At 54.1% G+C, this 22,198-nt stretch overlaps 1 protein-coding gene across 6 annotated transcripts in view; it reads right to left on the bottom strand.

Annotated features, from left to right (window-relative positions):
* The window catches only part of TMCO4 (transmembrane and coiled-coil domains 4), an 87,927-nt gene that overhangs the window by 25,882 nt on the left and 39,847 nt on the right, over nt 1-22,198 (bottom strand). For all 6 annotated transcript variants that reach the window (XR_012381355.1, XM_025856941.2, XM_073903260.1 and 3 more), the window contains 6 exons: nt 21,906-22,003; nt 21,495-21,638; nt 20,749-20,868; nt 16,721-16,885; nt 15,702-15,838; nt 12,623-12,707 (listed from right to left, as the gene is read on the bottom strand). Coding sequence is in view for 5 of the 6 variants with exons in the window: in XM_025856941.2 (XP_025712726.1) it covers nt 12,623-12,707; nt 15,702-15,838; nt 16,721-16,885; nt 20,749-20,868; nt 21,495-21,638; nt 21,906-22,003 (749 nt within the window). In the remaining variant the exon portion in view is untranslated. The remainder of the gene's footprint in view (nt 1-12,622; nt 12,708-15,701; nt 15,839-16,720; nt 16,886-20,748; nt 20,869-21,494; nt 21,639-21,905; nt 22,004-22,198) is intronic.

Below are 22,198 nucleotides of genomic sequence, written 5' to 3'. Positions count from 1 at the left end.
AACCATGCTTTCCACTGTTGTCTGAGCCTGTGATCCAGGCTCAACCACGGTCCCTGCGATTTCCAGCAACCGCTAAATGACAAAATGTAAACTCACCCAAATGGAAATGCAACCGGGGACTTGTCACCTGATTAGCAGTCTCCCCAATACCCGGCTGCTCATGACAGCTCAAGAGATCATCACCTCCCGTCTGAGTTTCCAAAGAAGCCCCTGCGCCAACCTTCCTGATAACTAGGAGGCACCCTGGGGAGATCATTCCCAACCACGACATTGTCCTCGCGGTTCCAGGTTTGTAACTTCCAGTAGAGACCTTTCTAGCTAACCGAAGGCAGAGATGTTTGAGGCTCTGAACCTGAGCACTCAGCTCCTAAAAGGCAAGGGTGTGCTCTCGGACAGAATAGGTCAGGGGGAAACAGAGCGTCTCGCTACCCATGGAGCTGGCATCTCCACGCTCCCTCCCGGAAGTGAGAAATCTGCAGTCGTGGCTTTCCACGACTTTGCTTGCTAGGAAGCTAATAGCAAAATTCACAGCTCAGTTATCGCAACTGGGTAATCACAGGACAACATATAATAACAGGAACAGTGACAAACCTAGTGGCTGCTGAATGCTACTTGCCAGCCATTCTGCTGAGTGCTTACATATATTATCCCCCTTGCTCAGCCTCTGAAGAAAGTACTACTAGACCCATTTCACAGGCGAGGAGACTGAGGCACAGGGACTAAGTGCATGCACCTGTCTGCGGGGCTAGTGAGCGGCAGAGCTGGAATTCGGATCCAGGCCTGGCTGCGGGGTCCGAGCTCCTTCTGCTCCAGGCCCTGCCCTTCTGCATCTGAGCTTCCCAACTGGCTCAGGCCTCTACTCACACAAGTGTTCCTTCTGCTCCTCATGTCTACATTTATCCATAAGCTGTTGCATTTCAGGCTGTATTCCCTGAGAAGTCCTGCGAGTCCTTTGAGGAAGGAGATGGGGCTTTGCAAAAATTAATAAATGGACGTTTGAGAAAATGAGTGAACAAAAGATGGAAGAAATAAACAATAATGAAGAACATTCTAGAGACCTGAAAGCTCAGAGTTCACATGGGGACATCCCATGCTGGGGTGGCAGGGGCAGGAGCCCCAAATCTCAGACCCTGTCGTTAAAACGCCAAGTATGGGGGACACACTGACCCACAGGTGGGAACTTTTTATCTTCTGTTGCAAAACAGGCCAGGCCATGTTTTACAAGACGGCAGTTTGACAAAAACGGGCTCAGCAGGCTGGATGATCGCGGGCATCTTAGCTACAAGGAAAAACCCCAACAGTTTCCATTATAGAATGCTGTGAACTGAGATGGTTAAGTAATATGTAAATCAATGGGGCTTGCGGTGTTTTCTTCCCTGGTTGGAATCCACCCAACCCCCATGGCAGTGCACCTTCTCTACACAGCGTCTGGATCCTTCCACGCTTATCAACCGGGACTCACACAGAGGGCTGACTTACACAAGATTCTGAGTGAGGGGAGTCCCAGGGAGGGAAGGAAACTGCGAATGGCCATGAGAGGTGGGATCTGTCCACGAGACTGGGAGACTGGGGGGTGGTCACCTGGGCTGACCATGGCCAGGAAAAGGAACACTCCTAGAGACCATCCCCTTCCTAGCTCTGTGTTCACCACGGAAATTCTGGCAGATAATCTGTTTCCCTAGGAGCTTGGGCAGTGAGCATGGACATCTGCTCCATCTGCTGTCATCGGAGGGTGACAATTATTGGTGACCTAATGAATCAGCATTCAGTTCCCAGCACTGTGTCTTGTGAGTTTGCTTGATGGGACTCTGATTAGCTCTGGGTGCAAAAGAGACAGAATCATGTTTCTGAAAATCCCAGGAGCAGACCTGGGGACGTGTGGGCCACCCATGTAGGGCTTGGGGCTCTGTCGCCATGCCAGCAGCCCCCCTGGACAACATCTGAACATGAGCAGCCTTAGCAGATGCCCTGGACAGAACCTGACATCCCCCAGGCCACAGGCCATTGATGCTCAGATGAAACTGACCCGTTCCTAAATTCCTAACCACCCTGGGGCAGAGTAGTAAGCTTCCCGTCACCAGAAGCAATTAAGCAGAGGCTGGTAGACACCTCTGACGGATGAGGCCAAGGGGATCCTATATGCGTGGAGGTCTGAACCAGAGGATTCTGAACAGTCCCTTGGAACCTGCATGTAGAAGTCTGTACTTCCTGGTGTTCATGGGATGGGAGAATGCACTGAGGCCCTTGCTGACCGACCCCAAGGATGTTGTGAAATGCCCTTGGATCACCAAACTGTGATCAGACTGAGTGTTGAGTGGCCCTTCCAATGTTCTAATGCTTTCAACACTCAAACCACCTACCGTATCATAGCCAGTGATCAAGCATTTCCTACGTGTCAGGCTGGTGCAAGGTGCCCACTATGTGCCGTTTTCTTTATCTTCACTGTATCTCCCCACGAGGTGGGTGTCATTAGTTCCACCTCACTCATGAGGAAGGCTTGAAGAACATATGTAACCTGCACTGGGTCACAGGGTTAGCAGTGGAGTCAGGATTTGAACCCAGGGCTCTCCGACCCTGAGCGCATGATTTTAACCCTGTGGCACAGAGAACTGTGGCCTTCTGGGTAGTTATTGGCAGATCCTTCTATAACTTCTCGTAGAGTTAACTCTCCTACGTTACAGTTAGGAGGAGGAAGCACGTCTACAAATGCCCATACGGGGTGGTAGGAGAGACAGGCCAGGGAGATAGGCTGATTTCTGGAGGACCCCCAAACGGTAAGTGGACTCATCTGTAGGCACTGGGGGCTGGTGGCTCTGCCCTGTGGGTTGATGGTGGAGCAGAGAGGTCAAGCCCCAGAGGCCAGGCGAGACAAGCCCTCCAAGCCTTGCCTTCCTCATACAACCGTGACAACCCAGGTTCCCCGTGTGAATAAATGCATTTCAGCAGGTGGCAAGTGCCAAAATCAACGGTGTCTTTATCTCCAAGAGGATGCAAGTGCCTTTCCAAGGGAGTCAGCGGCCTAATCTGTGGCCAAGCCCGGCAGAAAGACCCTGTTAGTTTAGATGGAAACAGCAAATGGATCTCATGTTCTGCTGAATCATTCCTCCCCTGCGAGCTGCCATCTAAAGATGTTCCTGTCTTATGGCAAGCTCAGAAGCGGTGTGCATTACAGCCCGGAGACATCCGCCTGGATAAGCTAATGGAGACGGGAGAAAGGAGTTCTTGTTTACTGAGGGTCCACTGCGTGGCAAGCACTGTGTTGTCACATCCACTACATGGAAAGGCTAGTGGAGCGGCTAGAGTTGAACCCTGGGTCTGCCATTTGTACACGATCGCACCTCTGCCCTGTTCCAGGTTCTGTTCCAGGGGCTGGTGACACAGGGGAGAAGGAAATGGCAGAGTCCCTGCCTTCAACCTCTTCACAGGCAAAACAGGAATATCAATACCTACATCTTAGAGCTGTTTGTATGTTATGCAAAGTGCTTAGCGCTGTGCCTGGTACGTGGTTAAGTGTTCAATAAACAGAAGTTACTAAATCCCAGAACCAGCCTGAGAGGCATCAGTGTCCCTATTTTACCAATCAGCCTGAAGCTCAGAGGTGGAGTGACTTGCCTTCAGAGCACCCAGAGAGTAACAGAGTAGCAGAGCCTGAATTTGAACTCGGGTTTCTAGAATCTAGGTCCAGTGCTCCTTCTTGATGTCATCTGCCTTGGCTGCCACGATCCCTTGCATCTTGAAGATACAGGAAAACCGATCAGGTGGCACCAGCTTACAGATGGAGCAGGGATGGGGGGGCCAGGTCCCACTTAATGAACTCACTCCAGGGCCCAGAGTGCAGCAGGCCCAGCAGCCTATTATTTGAGGAATGAATTTGCCGACAGGAGGGCTGGCGCATCTCAGATGTCTCGCTGACTACGTGGACAGGGCTACTAGGCAGAGACAATGTGTAATGCCTCTAATTAATTCCCCTCAAATCCTTTTGGAACGAAGAGGAGAATAAATGCATCAATAAACTGAAACAGGACTGATTTTTTGGTTCACGTGGCCATTTCCTGGCTCAGCCTGCTACCATGAGTCAGTCTGAATTGGGCTTACTTTCCAACTACTTAATTTTTGAAACCTTTTAAAGCAAACACATAGAAAAATGAACAATCCATTACGATCTGGGGCCCAGACCCTCTCAGCGAGTGCTTGGACGGTGGCTCTTCTTGGCACCCGGTGCTGCTCCCTTACCCCTGCCACCTGCCAGAGCCAGAAATACCCTTGGTTGGAGGGTCCGTCACTCCCAAAGCACATTCATCCCGTTGGCTGGCAGATGGGCCATCGGAAGGGGACTGTTCATCTCTGGGAATTCTGGCTGCATGCATTTCCTGCCCAAAGGCACAAACATTTGGTGGCAGGTGCACATTTTGTCTCAGTTCGGAGTGGGCAGGATCATTGCACAGGGTGTGTGCGTGCTGACGGATCACGCCTGCTGGGCAGTCTGGAAGTGGAGGGGCCCAGGTGCCCTGGGTCACCGGGAGGCTGGCCCAGGTCGTGGGGGTCTGTGCATTGTCCTCTGCAGGCAGTGCTCACGGTGAACTTCCTGGCTGCATTCATGGGCCTCCGTAAATCAACTACTAACACGTACTGGGCACCTCCTAGGGGCCGAGTCCTGGGGAAGACTGAAGCCAACAGGCAGGTCTTCTGTGAGGCTGACCACCCTCTGGTCGGGGAGGGAGACCAGTAGGCCGCCCAAACAGGGTGGCCCCCACTTAGGGCTTGGGTACTGGGCAGGAATCCCAGCTCTATCACCTCCCGGCTCTGCCTGTGGGCAAATCCCTTCGGCTCTCTGGGTCTCTCCCTCCTTCGCCACCATTCTATAAAACGGGACAAAGAATACCCACCTTGTGAGGATGTCTCGAGTATCAGTTAGTAACACTTTGCCATTAGGCCTAAGCACGGCATCCCGCCCTGTCGCGGCCAACACCCCAAACAGAAGCAAGCCCGCGCTGTATCCTCTGAGAGAGAGCAGAAACAAGGTTACCTCGCCAGGTCTAGTTTGCAAAGGAACAAGCACCTCCCACCAGCTGCTGACTCCTCCATGAGAACAGCTCTGTCCCCAGCAGCCGGGGCGCCGATGTCCGAAGATACAGACACCCCATGTGACTTCCACAGCCTCCTGAGAACACGGCTGCTTTTCTACCAAGTACAACCTGATGAACACGGGTAACCTTGGGACTCATGAGTATATGTTTTCCCTTTAAGAGCCTGCCACGCGCGTATGTGTGTGAGCTATCTGGTAAACCTGGCCTTCCAAAGTCTGACTAGTTTACACCTTTTTGCAAGAAACACTTTTTTAAAAAAAGATTTTATGTATTTGTTTGACAGAGAGCGAGAGCGAGAGAGGGAACACAAGCAGATGGAGTGGGAGAGGGAGTAGGCTTCCCGCGGAGCAGGGAGCCCGATGTGGGACTTGATCTCAGGACCCTGGGATCATGACCTGAACCGAAGGCAGACGCTTAACGCCTGAACCACCCAGGCGCCCCAAGAAAATCTTTTTTAAAGATTTATTTATGTGAGAGAGAGAGTGTGCGTGCATGGGCAAGGAGGGCAGAGAGAGGGAGAATCTCCATCAGACTCCCCAGTGAGTGCAGAGCCTGACCCGGGGCCCAATCTCACGACCCCGAGATCAGGACCTGAGCCAAAATCAAGAGTTGGACATTTAGCTGACAGTGCGCCCCAGGCGCCCCAGATATACTATCATTTTCCCCTGTGTTTCATAGAAATCAGTGCAGTGGAGACAAGTCAAGTGACTTGCAGAGTGCCGGGTCTGGGACTCCCAACAGACACTCTAACTGCAGAGCCCACAGGCACACGGTTCTTAAGCTGGCAGCTTCTCAGTGGGGAAGTGGCCCGTCACAGTGTGACCACCCAGCCCTGCATCTTGCTCCCCTCCTCCCTGCCAGGCCCGGTCTGCTGAATGGGGGACCGGAGGGTAGGCTGTGGAGCCCTGGAGGCCAGGGGCTTGCCGGATAGCTGGTACGAGGGCTGCACAGCCGGGCTTTGAGGGCCTCCCTGGAGGGCATATGTGTAAACATGCATGTGTGTTGAGCAGGTGTATATTTGTGTGAGCACGTGTGTGTCTGTGTTTCTATTTGTTTCACTTTCTGGTGTGGGTTAAAGAAGCGTGGCCCGCAAGGTGCTGCTAGAGTCCCCGTCCGCTCCTTCGGCCTACCCTCCCCCCAGGGCTGTCAGGGAGTCATGTTCTCTGGATTCAGGACCCTTCAGCTCCCCTTTGCAGGTTGGTGTGTTTTGTTTTCAGCCTCCCATTTCTGGGAGCTGTCAGGAGTTCCCTCACTTACTCTCCAGAAAGAGAAAAGGAAATGGGGGAGGGGGTGGTTATGAAGAGCTCTGTGGCCCAGCTTTGGAGAGATGGCCCCTCCATGTGGAGGTGCTGAGAAGGCCAAGGGCATGAAGCAGATTAACCAAGAGTGGCCTGCACACCCCGGGCCTGGGAGAAGCCATCTGTCCTAGACTGCCAGGCCACAGGCCACATTGCCCACTGAGGTGCACACAGCTGCCGCTATGCTGGGAATAAGCCAGGGCTAACTAAGGGACAGACCCCCTGGAGCGTCTATGACCAAGGTCACGGCAGAGAGTTACCAGAGCCCTCTCAGAACGATCAAGAATAAAGACTTGTTCAGGGGCGCCTGGGGGGCTCAGTCGGTTAAGCATCTGCCTTCGGTTCAGGTCATGATCCCAGGGTCCTGGGATCGAGCCCTGTGTCGGGCTCCCTGCTCAGGAAGGAGTCTGCTTCTCCCTCTCCCTCTGCCCCTACTCCCCCCTCCCCTGCTCATGTTCTCTCTTTCATGCTCTGTCTCAAATAAATAAAATCTTTAAAATAAATAAATAAAAATAACATGCAGAGGTTTTCTCTATAAATGCAGACGAGCTATACTACCAACATAAAAAGGCCTCTGTTTTTCCTGTAAAAACTTACGAGCATCTGTGCTTGGCACAAAACTGAGCAGGACATGGTTCTTCCCTACAAGGAGCTTCGAGAGTGGGGAGGCTGACATGCAGACTCCTGCACCCGACCCGCGGTGGGCCTCATTCCTCCACTTGGTTCACTCATCACGGGTCCACTGAGTACCTAGTAAGTGCCAGACGTGGGCAGGTGACAGGCTCGGGATGCAGGGATGAGAAAGAGAAGCAGCACCTCCTGCCCCCGTCGGTGCTGTGGTTCCTGGCCAGGGCTACACACCACTGCTGCCCGGGGGAGCTCCTTCCATGATAGGGGGTGACTGACCCCTTCTGCGGAGGGCCCCAGCATATATGTTTTGGGAAAAGAATGGCCCAGGTAGTCCTGCTGCGCACTCCTAGGTTACAGTTAGTGGGCCGGCAGGACTGACGAGTAAACAGGCGGTTCTCAGCAGTGACGCCGGTGCCGGGAAAGCTGCTCGGGCAAGAACGGAACTGTGGCTTGGAGAGATGGTCGGGCGTTGGGGTGGAGATCACACAGCCTCTAGCCAGACGGCCTGCTCTGCCACCCGCTAGCCGTGTGATTTGGGCAAGTTACCTACGTCCGTATTTCAGTTTGCTCATCTGTACAATGGGCACGACACCAGCATCAACCTGATGGGGCTGCTGGGGAGGACTGTGTGAGATCACAGGGGGGAAGAGCGTCAGACTGTGCGAGTGCGCACACAGGCCCGTGGATGAACGAGAGGCTGCCCTACGCGGACTCCCTTCACAGGACCCACTCAGCTACTCATTTCCTCCATGATTTAGAGGCTGAGCACCTAACAAGTCATTCCAGCTGCCTAACCTGGCATTGAGGACTTATGCCAGGCTCCTGTCCTAAACATCTCCTGCCGTACCATCGCGGTCCCCTTTCACAGCTACAGAAACACCAAGAGACCCCTCCTTCGCTGTGCCGGCCTGACTCTCCGGAATGCCCTTCCTCTAGCCCCACTGGATGACCCCTACCCGCTGTTCAAGGTCAAGGTGTTCCACAAAGTTTAGCCAGGGGTTGAGAGTGAGGCTTCTAGAGCCAGGTGCCCTGGGGTTGAAGCCTGGCTCTGGCACTTGGGATTTGCATGGCTTACCCTGGAGGCCTGTGTTATCTTGTTCTCAAAGCATGGAGAATGGCTACCTCCCAGGGTCGCTATGAGATCGAACGAGATCCTGCACGTAAGTGCTTTGTACGTGGCTGGCGCACAGTGAGTCTGCACCTGGTGCAAGAGCCCATCAGCGTGTGCTTGAGTCCCTTGCCCCAAGTCAAGTTCCTCCATCTTCCTGAGCACCCAACATATGCCAGGTGCAGGGGGAGAAGGTGGGGCCCAGACAGACCCTGCCCACCTGGAGTTCCTGGTCTCACCTGGGAGCCAGGAAACGGACACAGATGACAAGGTCCTTTACACCATACTCACCAAAGCTCCCTGTGCAGAATAGGTTTCCAGATCAGAGTTTAGAAGCAGAAACACTCACCGAGTGTCCCCACATCAGGGCAGCTACTTCACATTCATCATCTCGTTGTCTCCCGGCCAGCCTTCGAGGTATGGGTACCAAGCCCCATATTTAGATGAGCAAGCCGAGGTTCAGAGAGGTTAAGTGACTTGTCCAAGGTCCTGCAGCTGGTCAGCAGCGAAGCTGGGACCCAAATCCGGGTCTGCCTAATACCGAAGCCCCAATTCTTATGGGTGGGCCATGAAGACCCAGGGGAGGGAGCAGTGACCAGGAAAGAGGCAGGAAGGAAGTTGCCTTGGGAACCATCCCCCAAAATGCTGAGCTGTAGGAACACCTCAACGTCTTGCCAACCTGCCCTGCCACTGAGAGGCCACCTGCCTCCCTCCCGGCAGTTCCCAGCCTCACATTCAGCTGATGGGTGATCTCACTTCTGACTGTCACAGCCAAATGGTCAATGCTAATTAATTCAATTTGTTCAGCAGGGAAATTGAAGACTTGGCTTAGAGTAGTGATCTGACGTTAATGTGTAATTTATGCTAGTTGGAGCCACAGACATGCCCTTCTCTTCTGAACTGAGAATGGGTCCTACTAGAAGACCATGTCACTCCAGGTAATGAGGAGCCTGGCTGGTGGTCTGCTGCTTGGATTGAGGAAGAGACGGCTAGGGAAGAGCAAGATGATGTCAGCACAGAGAGTAACAATTCTTCCATGCCCCCCGCAGGGATGAGCAGATTCAGAGAAGGGAGGGCCTAAGTGAGGTGCTAGAGGACGTGTTCACCAGGACCCAGCATGGGGCCAGGTGCCTGACCTCCATGCCCTCTGGCCTTTGCCGCTGCCCACATGTGACATTAGCCTCTGGTTGCAAACAGACATATGGATGTCCAGGGAGGCTTTGTCCTTCCCCAGCCCCGGTGACCCAGCTGAGCAGAGGCAGGACTCAGATCCAGGTCTCTGCGGACTGCAAATCCAGGCTTTCCTTTATCCTGGCACAGAGTCTGGATTGCCCTTTGGTGAAGATTTGCTCCCCTCCCCACCACTGTGGGCGGAGCGCGCTGCCCCACCCTGACCACCCGGGGCTTGGCCATCACTTGCTTAGGCCAACAGAATGTGCAGAAGATTAAAAATTGCCAAAAACTTTTTGCTACTCCTCCCATTCCGGAGAAGGCATTTTCCCTCTGCCCCCTTGAATCTGATCTATTTGTGACTTGTTTTGACCAACAGCATGTGGCGGAAGTGATACGTTCTGGAACCTGGCCTTAAGAGGTCTTGAGGCATTCACTCCTGCCCTCTTGAAACGCTGCCCAGAGAGAACCATGTCAGGATGTCAGCCGAGCCTGCTGGAGGATGCGTGGTCCACCAGAAAGGACTGAGGCATGCCAGGTGACCACCAGCCAGTGGCCAGTCAGGGAGGGAGCCCGGCTGGCATGTTCCAAGCACTCCAGCTCTGACCGCGAGCCCACGAGCGAGCCCACGAGCGAGCCCAGGCGCGAGGAGGAGAGGAACTTCCTAGTCAACCCACAGAACTGTGAGAAATGCCCAGTCATTGCTGTTTTAAGCCCACTAAGTTTGGAGAGGTTGTTTGCAGCAATAAACAGCTGATACAGAATGTTAGTAAAGACGGCATGAGCAGAGGTCTAAAATGTGTGCGTGTGGTTTGCCTTGGCTCTGGCACTCTGTGATCTACCCTGAGAGGAACATGCCCTGGGGGGCCGCTGCTCCTTCAAGCTCACGGAGACAAACGCAAATGGGGCAGATGTGAGCCCAGCCCACAGCCTGGGGCCAAGCCTGTCCAACCCGTGGCCAGAAACAGAGCCTGTTCTAGAGCCACCAAACCACAGCAGATCCTGAGCATGGAACTATTTGGTGTTGTTACCCTCTGAGTTTGGCGGGGGGGGGGGATAGCTTGTTATGCAGCATCACCTTAGCCAAAGCTGACTGATAAACCATCCTGCCTCTAACCCACACATTTTTAACAAAGGTCCTGTGTCCTGCATGAGAAATGCCATCCCCCTAATTTTCCTGAGAGATTCTGACAGTCCAGTTATCATCTGTACAAAGTTGCAGGAGCACAGAACATGGTGTTATGCAGGGGGAGTCAACGGTGCCGCTGTGGTCCGACAAAGCCCTTTACTGCAGGGGATAAACAGCTGAGGGCAGGGAGACATAGTGGGAGGCGGTTCCTCCCAGCCGGCTAGAGGGTCCCAGGTGGATTATTTGTACCAGGTAGAGTGGGAAAGGCAGGTAAGGGATGTCTTTTAACTTGCTCTGCTCTGGTGATGTCTAGTTAGGGGAAGAACTTAGGCAGAAAGTACGGTGTTCCCTATGGTGGAAGTGGAAACTCACCTGCACCAGAGCCCCAGGTTCAGCCCTGCTTCTGGGCTGCTTTTTGCCTGACCTCTGACCCCAGCCTGGATTTCCCTGGTGAACACAGCTCCAAGCTGGCTCCCCAGGCCCTTCTGCATAGTGGTCCCGGATTACCCAAAGCTACTGGAAATAGGACAGAGGTATCTCTCCAATGCTTAGTGATGCAGACAAAACCGGGTGACAAGGGGGCTGTTGAAGGCTACGAGGGAGTAGGGTGGGGTGGGGCAGTTCTCCAAAATGACAGAGAGAAGATGACAGGGCCTTCTGCAGGGCTCACCCACAGGGGTTTGGCCCTTCCATGGTAAATGCCAAGGACGGCACACGTTGCCCACGAAACCAGGAAAACAGCTCTGGTTCTCAGTCCAAGGTGGGGAGACATTTTAGCAAAAGAAAAAGAACAGGAATAAGTCAGGCCCCTAAGGTCCAGGGTCTCTCGCACACCCTCCGGGGATGCCAACGCCGAAGATAACACCAGTCAGCCCCGCCTGGCTCCCTCAGGTCCAGCCAACGGCGAACATTCCCACTCCTTCTTACTTGCCGGCAGTGGGTCAGCAATCGGGTCACACACTCAGGCTGATCGAGGAGTGGCCAGGGGCCATCTACAGGGCTAGCCTCAAGCAGGCAGCAGCTCTGAGAGCATAAGCTGCCAACAAACATCCCAGAGCTGAATCTGGTTAGAAGGTGCAGAAATACTATATGTAGGACACCTCAAAACAAGCACACAGGCTGGGTATTATAACTCCGTTCTGTAAGTGGGGAAGCCAAGGCCCAGAGAGGCATTCCAGGAAATCCCCAGTGAGACCGCTGGGCCAACTCCAGCTCTCTCTGCTGCCCACCCTCTGCTCCCAGGCCGGGGGGCGGGGGTCACTGAGTCAGCTCCTTCTCTTGCCTCAGGGGTCTGCTGCTGCTGTGCTCCCCCAGGAGAGGGGTGAGTCTGGGTCCCGCAGACCGTGCGCCACTCCCAGGGCCCCAAGTTCTGCACCTCCCTCCGCTAGCTGTCCCCCGCTGACGGATCTGTCCCAAACCGGCATGCCATCCTGGGGACCTCTCCCACCCAAGGTCTGAGCAAAGGCACTCAAGCTTTCCACTGCCCCAACACTCAGAGCGTGTCATTGGACGGCAAGACACACATCCTGAGGTGTCCCTAGTTGGCTTGAATGGTGGTTCCCCCATAAGGTATGTCCACCCGGAACCTGTGGATGAGAACTTCTTAGGAAGAGGTATCTTCAGATGTAATTGAATTACGCAACTGTAACAAAGTTAAGCATCCTGAGATGAGATCATGCTGGCTTTGCGGGGGCGGGGGGGCTAAATCCAATGACACTGTCCTTAGAAGAGAAGACAGGACGGAGAGATGACGTGAGGACAGAGGCAGAGAATGGAGGGATGCATCTACAAGCCAAGGGGGGCCGGGGACTGCCGGCCACCCCCAGAGGCTGGAAGAGACAAAGGATCGTCCCCTAGGAACTTCAGAGGGAACGTGACCTTGCTGACACCTGAATTTCAGACTTCTCATCCGATTCCCTTCCCTCCCGCTCAAGAACACTACATGCACATGAGAACACCAAGGCCAACGTCATTATTACAGGACTGTTTCGCATCCACTCAAATTAACGTACAGAAAAAATAAAACCATTTTCCAAACGACTTAACCATTTTGCCTATTTTCAAACTATTTTTAACTTCTAACTACTATCACCAAGAACTGGGAACACATTCACAAGGCTCATGATCCCTGGCCCAGAACCCTCTGCCTGGGGAATGAACTTGGGAAGGGTTTTCATCTGTGACAATAAGCCAGACTCACCTTTCTCCTGAGCCATCTCTTGCAGACAGAAGTAGATGACCCTGGCTCCTAGGCTGAAGCCAATCAAGGTGACAGGTCTCCGGCCCTGCAGGAGACAGGACACAGTCTGGAGGTTGGTACACTTGCCAGTTCAGCATCGGCCCTGATGAGGATGGCCCTTGCACACTCCTTAGCGCTTGCTTCACGTTTAACGAATCATGCATCTGCTACCCCTGGTTGGTCCCAGAGCTCCGATGTCTTAATCAGGACAGGCAGGACCCTCATTCATGCAGGAATCCACCTGCTGCTGGAATTGCTTTCTCCAGGGCCGACGGGCAGCCTCTGGCTGATTGATTCCCTTTCATCTCGAACCCTTACCCGGCCACTGTCTCTTCTTGCCCAGGGGACAGGATGCATCTGTTGGGTGGCAGACGACTACAGTGAAGTGGGGTGCCGGGGAGAGGAGTCAGAAGGTACCCCAGGGTGTGATGATGGGCATCGAGGCAGAGGCACCTGGGGGGAGAACTATTCTGTTTCTAGAGAGGAAGGTGGGACTGAAATATTGGCTTTAAATAAGAGAAGGTAGTAAGTTAGACACGGAGAAGGATTTTCTGACTAAAGAACTTGTAGAAAAGGCAACTCCTAAGAGGAAGCGTTACGGGGGTTATCTGGGTACCAGCTCTCCATGGAAGGAGAGGGCAGGAGCAGAGGAGCTCCAAAGGTCGGGTCTGGTCCCGCCAGTCTCTTCCTTTTCCTTGTTTTTGTGCCAATACGTGCGTATTGACCCTCCCTCCCCTCACCCCCATCTACGACGACAGGAAACCCTTGATCCAATAGTAGCGCAGTCCTGCAGGAACCGTGTGCAGCAGCTGCTCGTCATCCCCCAACTCCCACTCACCCCCCTTGGTCCCTGCTAACAGAACTCCTGAGTTTGGCTGGCCCACAGCTCTCCGGCCGGAGACAAAGTCACTCCGACTCCCTTGCAGCTCGGGAGGGCCAAGGCATGAGAAGCAAAGAACGGTGTGATTTCCATGCCCCCCACTCCGCTGTCCTGCCTCTGTTTGGATGGGGGGTCGTGCCAGCAGATGTGTCTCGGACCAAAAGAGAGACCGAACGCTCAGGACGCGTGACCATGACGTCGACAGAGTCTGGGCTCCTGGTACTTACTGCAAAGCCTCCCACATGGGAGGTAGAGTAATGGCCCCCTGAGGATGGTCCCATCCAAACCCTGGGGCCCCGTGAGTGCCACCTTATGTGACAGAGAGGGAGGCAGGAGGGTCAGAGGAAGATGGGTGACGTGCTGGCAGGAGCAAGGGACGGAGAGAAAGATGTACAGATGCCACACTGCTAGCTCGGAAGCTGGAGGAAGGGAGTTACTGGAGCCTTTGTAGAAAGTAGGTAGCCTTTGGCAGCCAGAAAAGGTGGGGTCGTGGATGCTCCTGGGAGCCTCTGTAAGGGATGCAGCCCTGCAGACCCATGGTAGATTTCTGACCTCAGAGCTGTAAGATAATAAATCTGTGTTGTTTTAAGCCTATGGTCCCATGTTACAGCAAGAGGAAACAAAGACACATGGCATTGCCCCGGATGCTGACATCCAGGCTGTTCCAAGGGAGAGGGTAAACTCCCGCCTTCTTTAAGCCAATACCACTCTGGTCTTTGCCTTACAGCCAAACCTGGCACAGGACTTCTCTCTTTCTTCTGGCAAAGAAAGACACAGAAATCGGTGGGGGGAGGGGTGTTGTTTCTCAAGCAGTTTACCCATTGTGGCAGAAACTGCTGGTTGTCCCTCAATGTCCCTCCTCCCCTTTTCCCATAGCTGAACTTCAGCTGGGTTCACTGACATGCAGAAGAAAGACGACCTTCCCCAGCTTCTGCGCCAGTAGGGATGGTCCTAGGACCAGGGTCTGGCCAATGAGACGTTGGTGGAAATGCTACAAGGCCTTTGCTCTTTCATCTTCAGCCCTTCCTTTCTCCTGCTGGCTGGAGCTGATGCCGACATCTGGGACCATGAGGGCAAGGCCACGGACAACAGAGCAACAAGCCAGAAGGCACCTGGACCTCTTCATGGCAAGCACTCTTGTGCAAGACTGCCTTCCTCGGCTTCTCCTCGAGAAACAGACTTCTGCTTTGTGTAAACCACGGTGATTTGGGGTTTTCTCTCACTTGCAGCTCAAACGAATCCTAACTATACAGTCACCTCTGAAACTTTTCCCCAAACTTTTGTCTCCACTTGTTCAAGTTTATTTTGAAGGGGGCAGTTTCATTTCCCTGGTAAGTACTGGATTCAAATTTTTAAAGTTTTTTTTTTTAAAGATTTTATTTATTGATTTGACAGAGAGAGACACAGCGAGAGGGGGAACACAAGCAGGGGGAGTGGGAGAGGGAGAAGCAGGCTTCCCGCGGAGTCAGATGTGGGACTCGATCCCAGGACCCCGGGATCATGACCTGAGCTGGAGGCAGACACTTAACGACTGAGCCACCCAGGTGCCCTAAAGTTTTTTTTTTTTTAATAAAGATTTATTTATTTATTTGAGAGACAGAGAGAGAGAGAGAGAAAATGCATGAAGGGGGAGGGGCAGAGGGAGAGGGAGAGAGAATCCTCAAGCAGATTCCCCAGTGAGCGAAGACCCCGATGCGGGGCTCAATCCCAGGACCCTGAGATCGTGACCTGAGCTGAAGCCGAGAGCCAGACGCTTAACCGACTGAGCCATCCAGGTGCCCCCAAATTTTAAAAGTCTGATGATCATTTATCTTCCTGACCATCGTATGTGGTATTTGGACCACTGAAGATCCGCTCAGATGGTAGCTCTATGCTTGCAGGAAGGAGCTCCTGGCCCTGTCCAACCCCGCAGATATCTGTTACTCAGTGCTTACCTAATTACCTGCTAGAAATGCACAATCGCAAATTCTCTTCTCACTGGTCCATCCTGGGATACTTTTGTGACTTGAAAGATGGAGCAGTGAAGACCGTTCAGCCCCCCCCAAAGCCACTAGACTGTCTCCATGTGGGCTTGTCTCTAGGGCTGACGTCTGTGCACAGGTCAGCTCACTCACTTCCCTTCTTGCCCCCGCCCCGCGCCCCACAGCCAGTCCCAGGTACCTGCTGCCGGGAGAGCAGGATGTGGGCCAGGTGCTTGCCGACCTCCGCCGACCGATGGAGACACACACCCCAGGGATTGTCGATGACGTTGGCAACAGTGAGCAGTGAGGCTGGCCAGGTCAGGGCAGCCACGATGCCTGCAGAGGTGGGGTATCAGTGAGGAAAGCAGTGCGGGGAGGCCCTTCTAGGGAAGTGATGGGCTGGCTAATCAATGCCCAAGTGAACGCATGCAGAGTCTTGAACTTGGAACCCGTGTGTTTTCCAAGGGCCGCCAAATTGCTAAACAGCAATGAAGAAAATTGCAGCTCATGCATTTTTGATTCATGGACCAGATTCCTTCTGTTCAAGTATCTGTCATGGCTGGGATTCCAAAGATGGCCTTGATTTGTCACTCCACCCTGTGCCCTCCCACTTTGTGCTCTACTCGGCGGTGCCCAGCCCTGCCCTGCCATCCACACTAGGCTCAGCCATGGGACTTGTTTTGGCCAATGAGATATGAGTCGATGTGAGGCTTGAAATGGTTTTGTGCATGGGGGCCAGCCTCTTGTGCACTTCCACAGCTGGTGTGGGCTAGCCTGCTGATCCCAGGGGGAGGGTGACAGACAAATGGAGCAGAGCCAAGTTGCTCTCGTTGCCCCAGACAAGGCCAGCCTAGATCACTGGACAGTCGGCTGATCCACAGATGCATGAGCAGGCCCAGCTAAGATCAGTCAAATGAAGCCCCGTGACTTCTCTGCTGTTAATGAGAAATGACTGCTGTTTTAAGCTACTGGGTTTTGGGGTTGCTTGTTATGCAGCAATAGCTAATGGATAAGCTGTGTGACAATGTGGTTGGTTGCTTACCTGTCCCCTCCCTGCAAAGACCATAAACTTCATGGACAGGAATGCAGCCTTCACTTCTCTGTGTTCCTAAAGCCCAGCACAGTGCCTGGCTCCCTGGGAGCCTCGGGTGTGCAAAGATATGGTAGCAGTGGGCATGCTGCTGGTGGTGGGGCAGGGTGTGGGGTCGGGGGGCTTACCGGACAACACCGTGTACTTCAGGGCCTCCTGGGCCACCATGTTGGCCAGACCACTGAGGATGGTCTCCAGGGCATTGCCAAGCTCCATCAGGTACTTGGCCTCCCAGGCCAGGCAGTACTGCTCACTGCTGCGGGCTAAGGCCATCCATGGGGCGCTGAAGGTGCCTAGGGGAGAACACAGGTAGGTGGGGGTCTCTCCTGTCTGTGACGGGGACCACGTGTCCTTGTGGGCAGACAGAGGACCACCCCTGCTGATGAGCGGCAGCTGTCAGCGAAGCACGGCACCACCCTGGGAGTCAGCAGGCTGGGGTTCGAGTCCCAACTCTGCATTCAATAGTAGCGGAGTGACCCTGGGCACACCACTATCCCACCCGCAGCCTTACTGTGCTTATCTGCGCAGTGGGGAGATGAATATTTAGCTCCCTTTACGGTGTAGTCGTAGGAGTGAAGTGTTGGAACTTCTCTATGTGTGAAGTGCTACTCTCGCTCACCCTGCGGTCATTCTGGCATCAGCTGCTGAGGATGGATGATAGGAATGCGCACTGCGCCAAGCAGCTGGCTCTGGGAATCAGCGGGAAGCCATTCTACAAGCTCGGGCTGGGAGACGATCTGGAAGTTTGGGGCAGAGGTACCTGAGCCCAGCTCTGCCACAGTCTCACTGGGTCACCCGGTGTTTCTGAGCTTCAGTGTTCTCACTTAGGGACTAGAAATGGGGGATGAAGACAGCACCACCACAGTGACCAACATCAGACACAAGTCCAACGCTGACCGTCTGCCTCCCTCTCTCCCCTGCTCTGTCCCCTCCCTCTGCCCTGAGTGAGAATAGTGTCACCTCTCCGGCATGACACTGAGGCCCTCAGTGAGCTGGTTCCTGCCTCCTTCCCAGCCCCATTGCTCCCCAATTTCTCACGTACACTCTGCCCACCCCCCACCCCGGAAAAAACCTGCATCTTCCACGGCCTCTGAAATAGGGTGCCACCACTGGCCCTGCTTCGTAGCTGAGGAAACTGAGCCATCTAGGCCTCAGTTGGCAGGGACAGGGAGGTGCACACATCACACAGTCACTCTGTTCGGCAAGAAGGACAAGGGAGTCAGCTCCCTGCCTGACTCAAAGACCTCATCCCTACCGGAGGGTGCCAGGCCAACGCAAGCACCACCCTGAGGCTGCTCCCCCCTCTGCAGGGACCCTGTCACGGCTCCGCGACAGCTCAGGGTAGAGAGCAGGGGCTGGGGTTGGGGGAGGGTAAGGGTGAGGAGGGCTGTGTCCCGGCTCGGCAGCTTCCTGGTTGCTTGGCTCACACAGCCAGGCATGCCCCCTGGGGTCCTACATCTGTAAGAATGGAATGATAACATCTGACTCCTGAGAGTCGTGGGGATCACGTGAGAGGTCGCACACACTGCCTTATATAAACACTAAAGCGTTGTATCGCCCTGAGGCCCCAAACATGCGCTATGGAGCCAGACAGAACAGTGATAAGTCTGCCCCAGTCCCTGGCTAGCCAGGTGACCCTGAGCAGCCCTTGTGCACCTCAGTTTCCTTATCTATAAAACGGGGGTGACAATGATGCCCACCTCCCTGGCCTGGAACGAGGGACTCAGTGAGCAAGGCCCCCCGAGATGCTCTCACTAGTACCCGGGTAGCTGCAAAACTGTTGTCACTAGTGTGCATAATCCTTAACCAAGGGCTGGGCTGCAGAGAATCAACTATCCCTATCACACACAGGCTTCTCTCCCAGCAGAGACGGGAAAAGCTACCCTCTTCTCCCTCCTGAACTTCATCTAGTTTGCTTGTTTCTTTGACCCGCCCCGTCTGGAGAGCACGCTGCACCAGGCTGGTGGAGGAGAACACTGAAGAGGGTTTCTTCCTGCTACAGTGAATTGGCCTTCGACCTGGGGCCAACAGAGCAAATCACACTGAATTTGGCTTTTGACCTGGGGCCAACAGAGAGGGTGAGGGTAAAACAAAGAGAAGGAATTTGTTTCCAGATTGGGCAGAATCACAAATTCCTTAACTTAGATGCCTGCTCTTTCTTACTCCTTCCCTCCCGTCTCGGTCCGGCCTGCAGCGTGGTATCACGGAAAGGAGTGAACAGAGACACCCATGAACTTTGGGTCGGGAGACAAGGGTTCGAATCCTGCATCTGCCACTCTCCTGAACCTCAATGCGACCCCTCTGGGCTTCCTCTTCTGCCAGATCAGGACAGGACCAGCCCCCACCTCAGGGGGTGGACGTGAGGATCCCGTGGGGGTAAGGCATATCAAGTTCCCACTTTGTGGGTAAAATGCCTGACTCGGGGTAGGCACGGACTAGGTGCTCAGTCAACACTGGAGGCCCACTGTGCGGGGATGGGGCCTGGCCATCCCACACCAATAAGGCTCTGGCACTTGACCAGATTAAGGTGGATGGATGCCTCTACACAGAGCCTGGACATTTTCTCACTTGCTTTCTTCTGTCTTATTTAGAAGAGCTGTGGCTTCTACCCTCAGATCCCAGAGATCTGGAAACTCAGGAGAGAGATCTGGGAACTCGGGAGGCTGCCAGCACGTGTCTGGTTGGGATGCTCTGGGTTCCCCGACCCACCCTGCTCTCTCTCTCCCTCTCTCTCTCGGTGATGAACTGTTTGCTGAGCCTCACACTGGGCACTTGCAACAGTGAGCCAGGCAGTGGGTGGATCACAGTGTTAGTCCTTGATGCCACCCTGGTTAGAATCTCCCCGAAACGCATGTGCAAATTAGAGCAGCAAAGGGGACAAATGTTTGTGGAATGTCAATGAGAAACCAGGTGCCTTCCATGTGTTAGCTTGTTTAACTTAAACTTTGCAAGTATCTCGAAAGGCAGGAATAATTTTTCTATTTTACAAACGAAGCAGCTGAGGCACAGAGAGGCTAAGTAATTTGCTTGAGGTCACACCGTCAAGATGTACTGATCTCTCACCTACTTCAAGGCCTTCCAACTTTAGGTCACGTGCTTAAAATCCTTTGCTCTCTCCTACTTGCTCTGAGGATAAATTCAAACTCCTTGCCTCACCTCACATGCTCCAGCATGATCTGACCCTGTCAATACCCCTGCCTTCTAGCTCCCTGTTCCAGTCATCCTGCGCTTCCTTTGCACCCCTGGGCCTTGGTACATGCTGCTCCTTTGCTTGGTTTATACTTCTTGCTCCTTCTTTACCCAGTTAACTCCCAGTCTTTAGCCTAAATGTCACTTTTTCCAGGAACCTTCCCCTCATTTTCCAGAAACACTCTGTTGTTTCCTGTACTGTGCCATCCATAAACCTTCCCTGTAATTATTGCTCAGTCATCTGTTTTCTCCCTTGGATCACATGTTCCATGGGAGCCAAGGCCATGGCGGGGCTGCTCACCACTGATTTCCTAGGGTCTGGCTCAATGTCTGGCATGTGCTGTGTACAATACTCTGTAAGTGCTGCTCAATGGATGAATTAATAGGTGAATGGGTGGGTGAATGAATGGGCGAATGGATGGATGGTTGAGTGGCTAGGTGGATAGATGGATGCAGGCATCGATGAATGAATGGGTGGGCGGATGGTTGGACAAATGAATAGACAGTTGGATGGATAGATAGGCAATGGATGGATGGATGCACCAATGGATGGATATGTGGATGAGTGGGTGAATAGCTGAAGGAGTGGATAGGTGAGTGGGTGTACGGTGATGGATGGGTGGATGGATGGGTGGGTGGGTGGGTGGACTGGTAGACAGGGGGATGGGTAGGTGGATGGATGGTTGGCGGATGGGTGGGTGTGTGGATGATGGATGGATGGATGGATGGATGCGTGCACAGGCTGATGGATAGATGAAGAGTGGACGGGTGGATGGGTATGGGATGAAGCCACCTCACCTTCTTGAGCCTCAGTTTCCTCCTCTGCAAAATGGGGCTCCTCCCCCACCCCTCCAGCGGTATACATGGGCAAGAGCCTAGGCCAGGGTTTGGCCCACAGCAGCTGTCCCAGCTCAGTTGACACCTCCCCCATCCCCCCGCCCTTCTCTGTTCTGCCCCTGGTCCTCACGGTATTTGCCGGATGCCAGCCATCCTGTGATGGCGATGGTGATATGCAGCTGCCTGCCTTCTGTTAGAGGCAGAAATGTGAACTCTTCAATGGCCCCGACACGCTTCTTCATCTTGTACCCTAAAGACCCAGATACAAAAATGAGGGTGGAGATGACTGGGGACCCCAGGAACGTTAGTCAGAGTGGCTCTCTGTGCTTGCACGCTCACACTGAGTGCCCTCTCCCTGGACAAATGTCTCATTTCTTAAGTCATTAAAGGGTAGCTGCCATTATTGTCCCCGATTACAGCCAAGGCTAACAGGCTCCCGAAGGCCGGCCGGCTCCCAACGGCAGAGCTGGGGCTGGAACTCACTGCTCCATCCTGACCCCACTGGTTCTAGATCTTTTCTTCCCACGAACATCACGGGTGTAACACACTCCTCTCAAAAAAGTGGATCAAACTGACCATGATTCTCCATGTGGGGAGGGATGGACCCCCCCTCCCCCCGGGGAGTGGAACAGGGATCTCTGTGTGACTAGGGGGCTGCTGACACATATGATTTAGAACCCCCTCCCCCGGTGATACTGGTAAATGCAGGAAGCCTGTCGCGAGTTCCCGCAGGGCTGGGACCCAGCGTGAGAAGAAGCCATGTCCTCCTCTGTCCCCTGCGGAGCCATCCCGGGTGAGAATCCAGGTCTGTCCTGTAAGAGCCAGGCCTCCCTGGCTGAACATCCCCCAGGGGCCACCACTCCTTTGGAACCTTACCTGTCAGGCCAGCTCCAGCCGCCCCGAACAGCGAGGTCATGACAGCGATGCCGGCCACCGAGCCCAGAGCCGCTGCCCCAGCACTGCCAATGATCGTGGCAGCCCCAGCGGCCACGAGAGGGGCAGCTAGACCCCCAGTCACGCCTGCAAGGAAAACAGCCCATGGTAGGTAAAGGCAGGAAGATGCGGCCTACCCAGTTCTTCCTCCACTGGCCACCCACTGCCTTCCATGGATGCTTCTAAGAAGGCGAATGAATGCTCTTCCTGCTGACCGAGCACCTGGTGCGCGCTGGGGGCCTCCTCCCAGCTGACCCCCTTACACTGTCCTCTCGAGCTTCGAACCTGGCATCGTCCCTTGCTCTGCACCACCCCGGCCCCAGGTGGCCCCCGCCCAGCCTGGGCTGGCCTTACCGATCACGGTCCCGCCCCCGACAGTTGCCAGGCCTATCAGGAGATAGCGTTTCCATTTCCTTCGGTTTTCTTTCTTCTTCCGGGACGCCTCAGCCGTTCTGGGGGAAAGAGGTTGGTTTTTAGGGCTGGCTGTGCCTGGCACCCCTTGAGACCACCCCGCCTCACCGAGCCCCCAGCTAGGATCCATGCTTGTACGCACGCTGCCATGCAGAGCGAGGTACCGAAGACACCCTGGGCCGGTCGATGGTTTTAAGAAGCTGAGAAGTTTCTAAAACCCAGCTGGGAAATCCCAG

The sequence above is a fragment of the Callorhinus ursinus genome, unplaced genomic scaffold (assembly GCF_003265705.2).
Source record: "Callorhinus ursinus isolate GAN/ISIS: 27379988/994484 unplaced genomic scaffold, GSC_fseal_2.0 scaffold18, whole genome shotgun sequence".
Lineage (NCBI taxonomy): Eukaryota > Metazoa > Chordata > Mammalia > Carnivora > Otariidae > Callorhinus > Callorhinus ursinus.
Note: the sequence above shows the minus strand (reverse complement) of the source record. Positions and strands in the feature narration are given on the sequence as shown.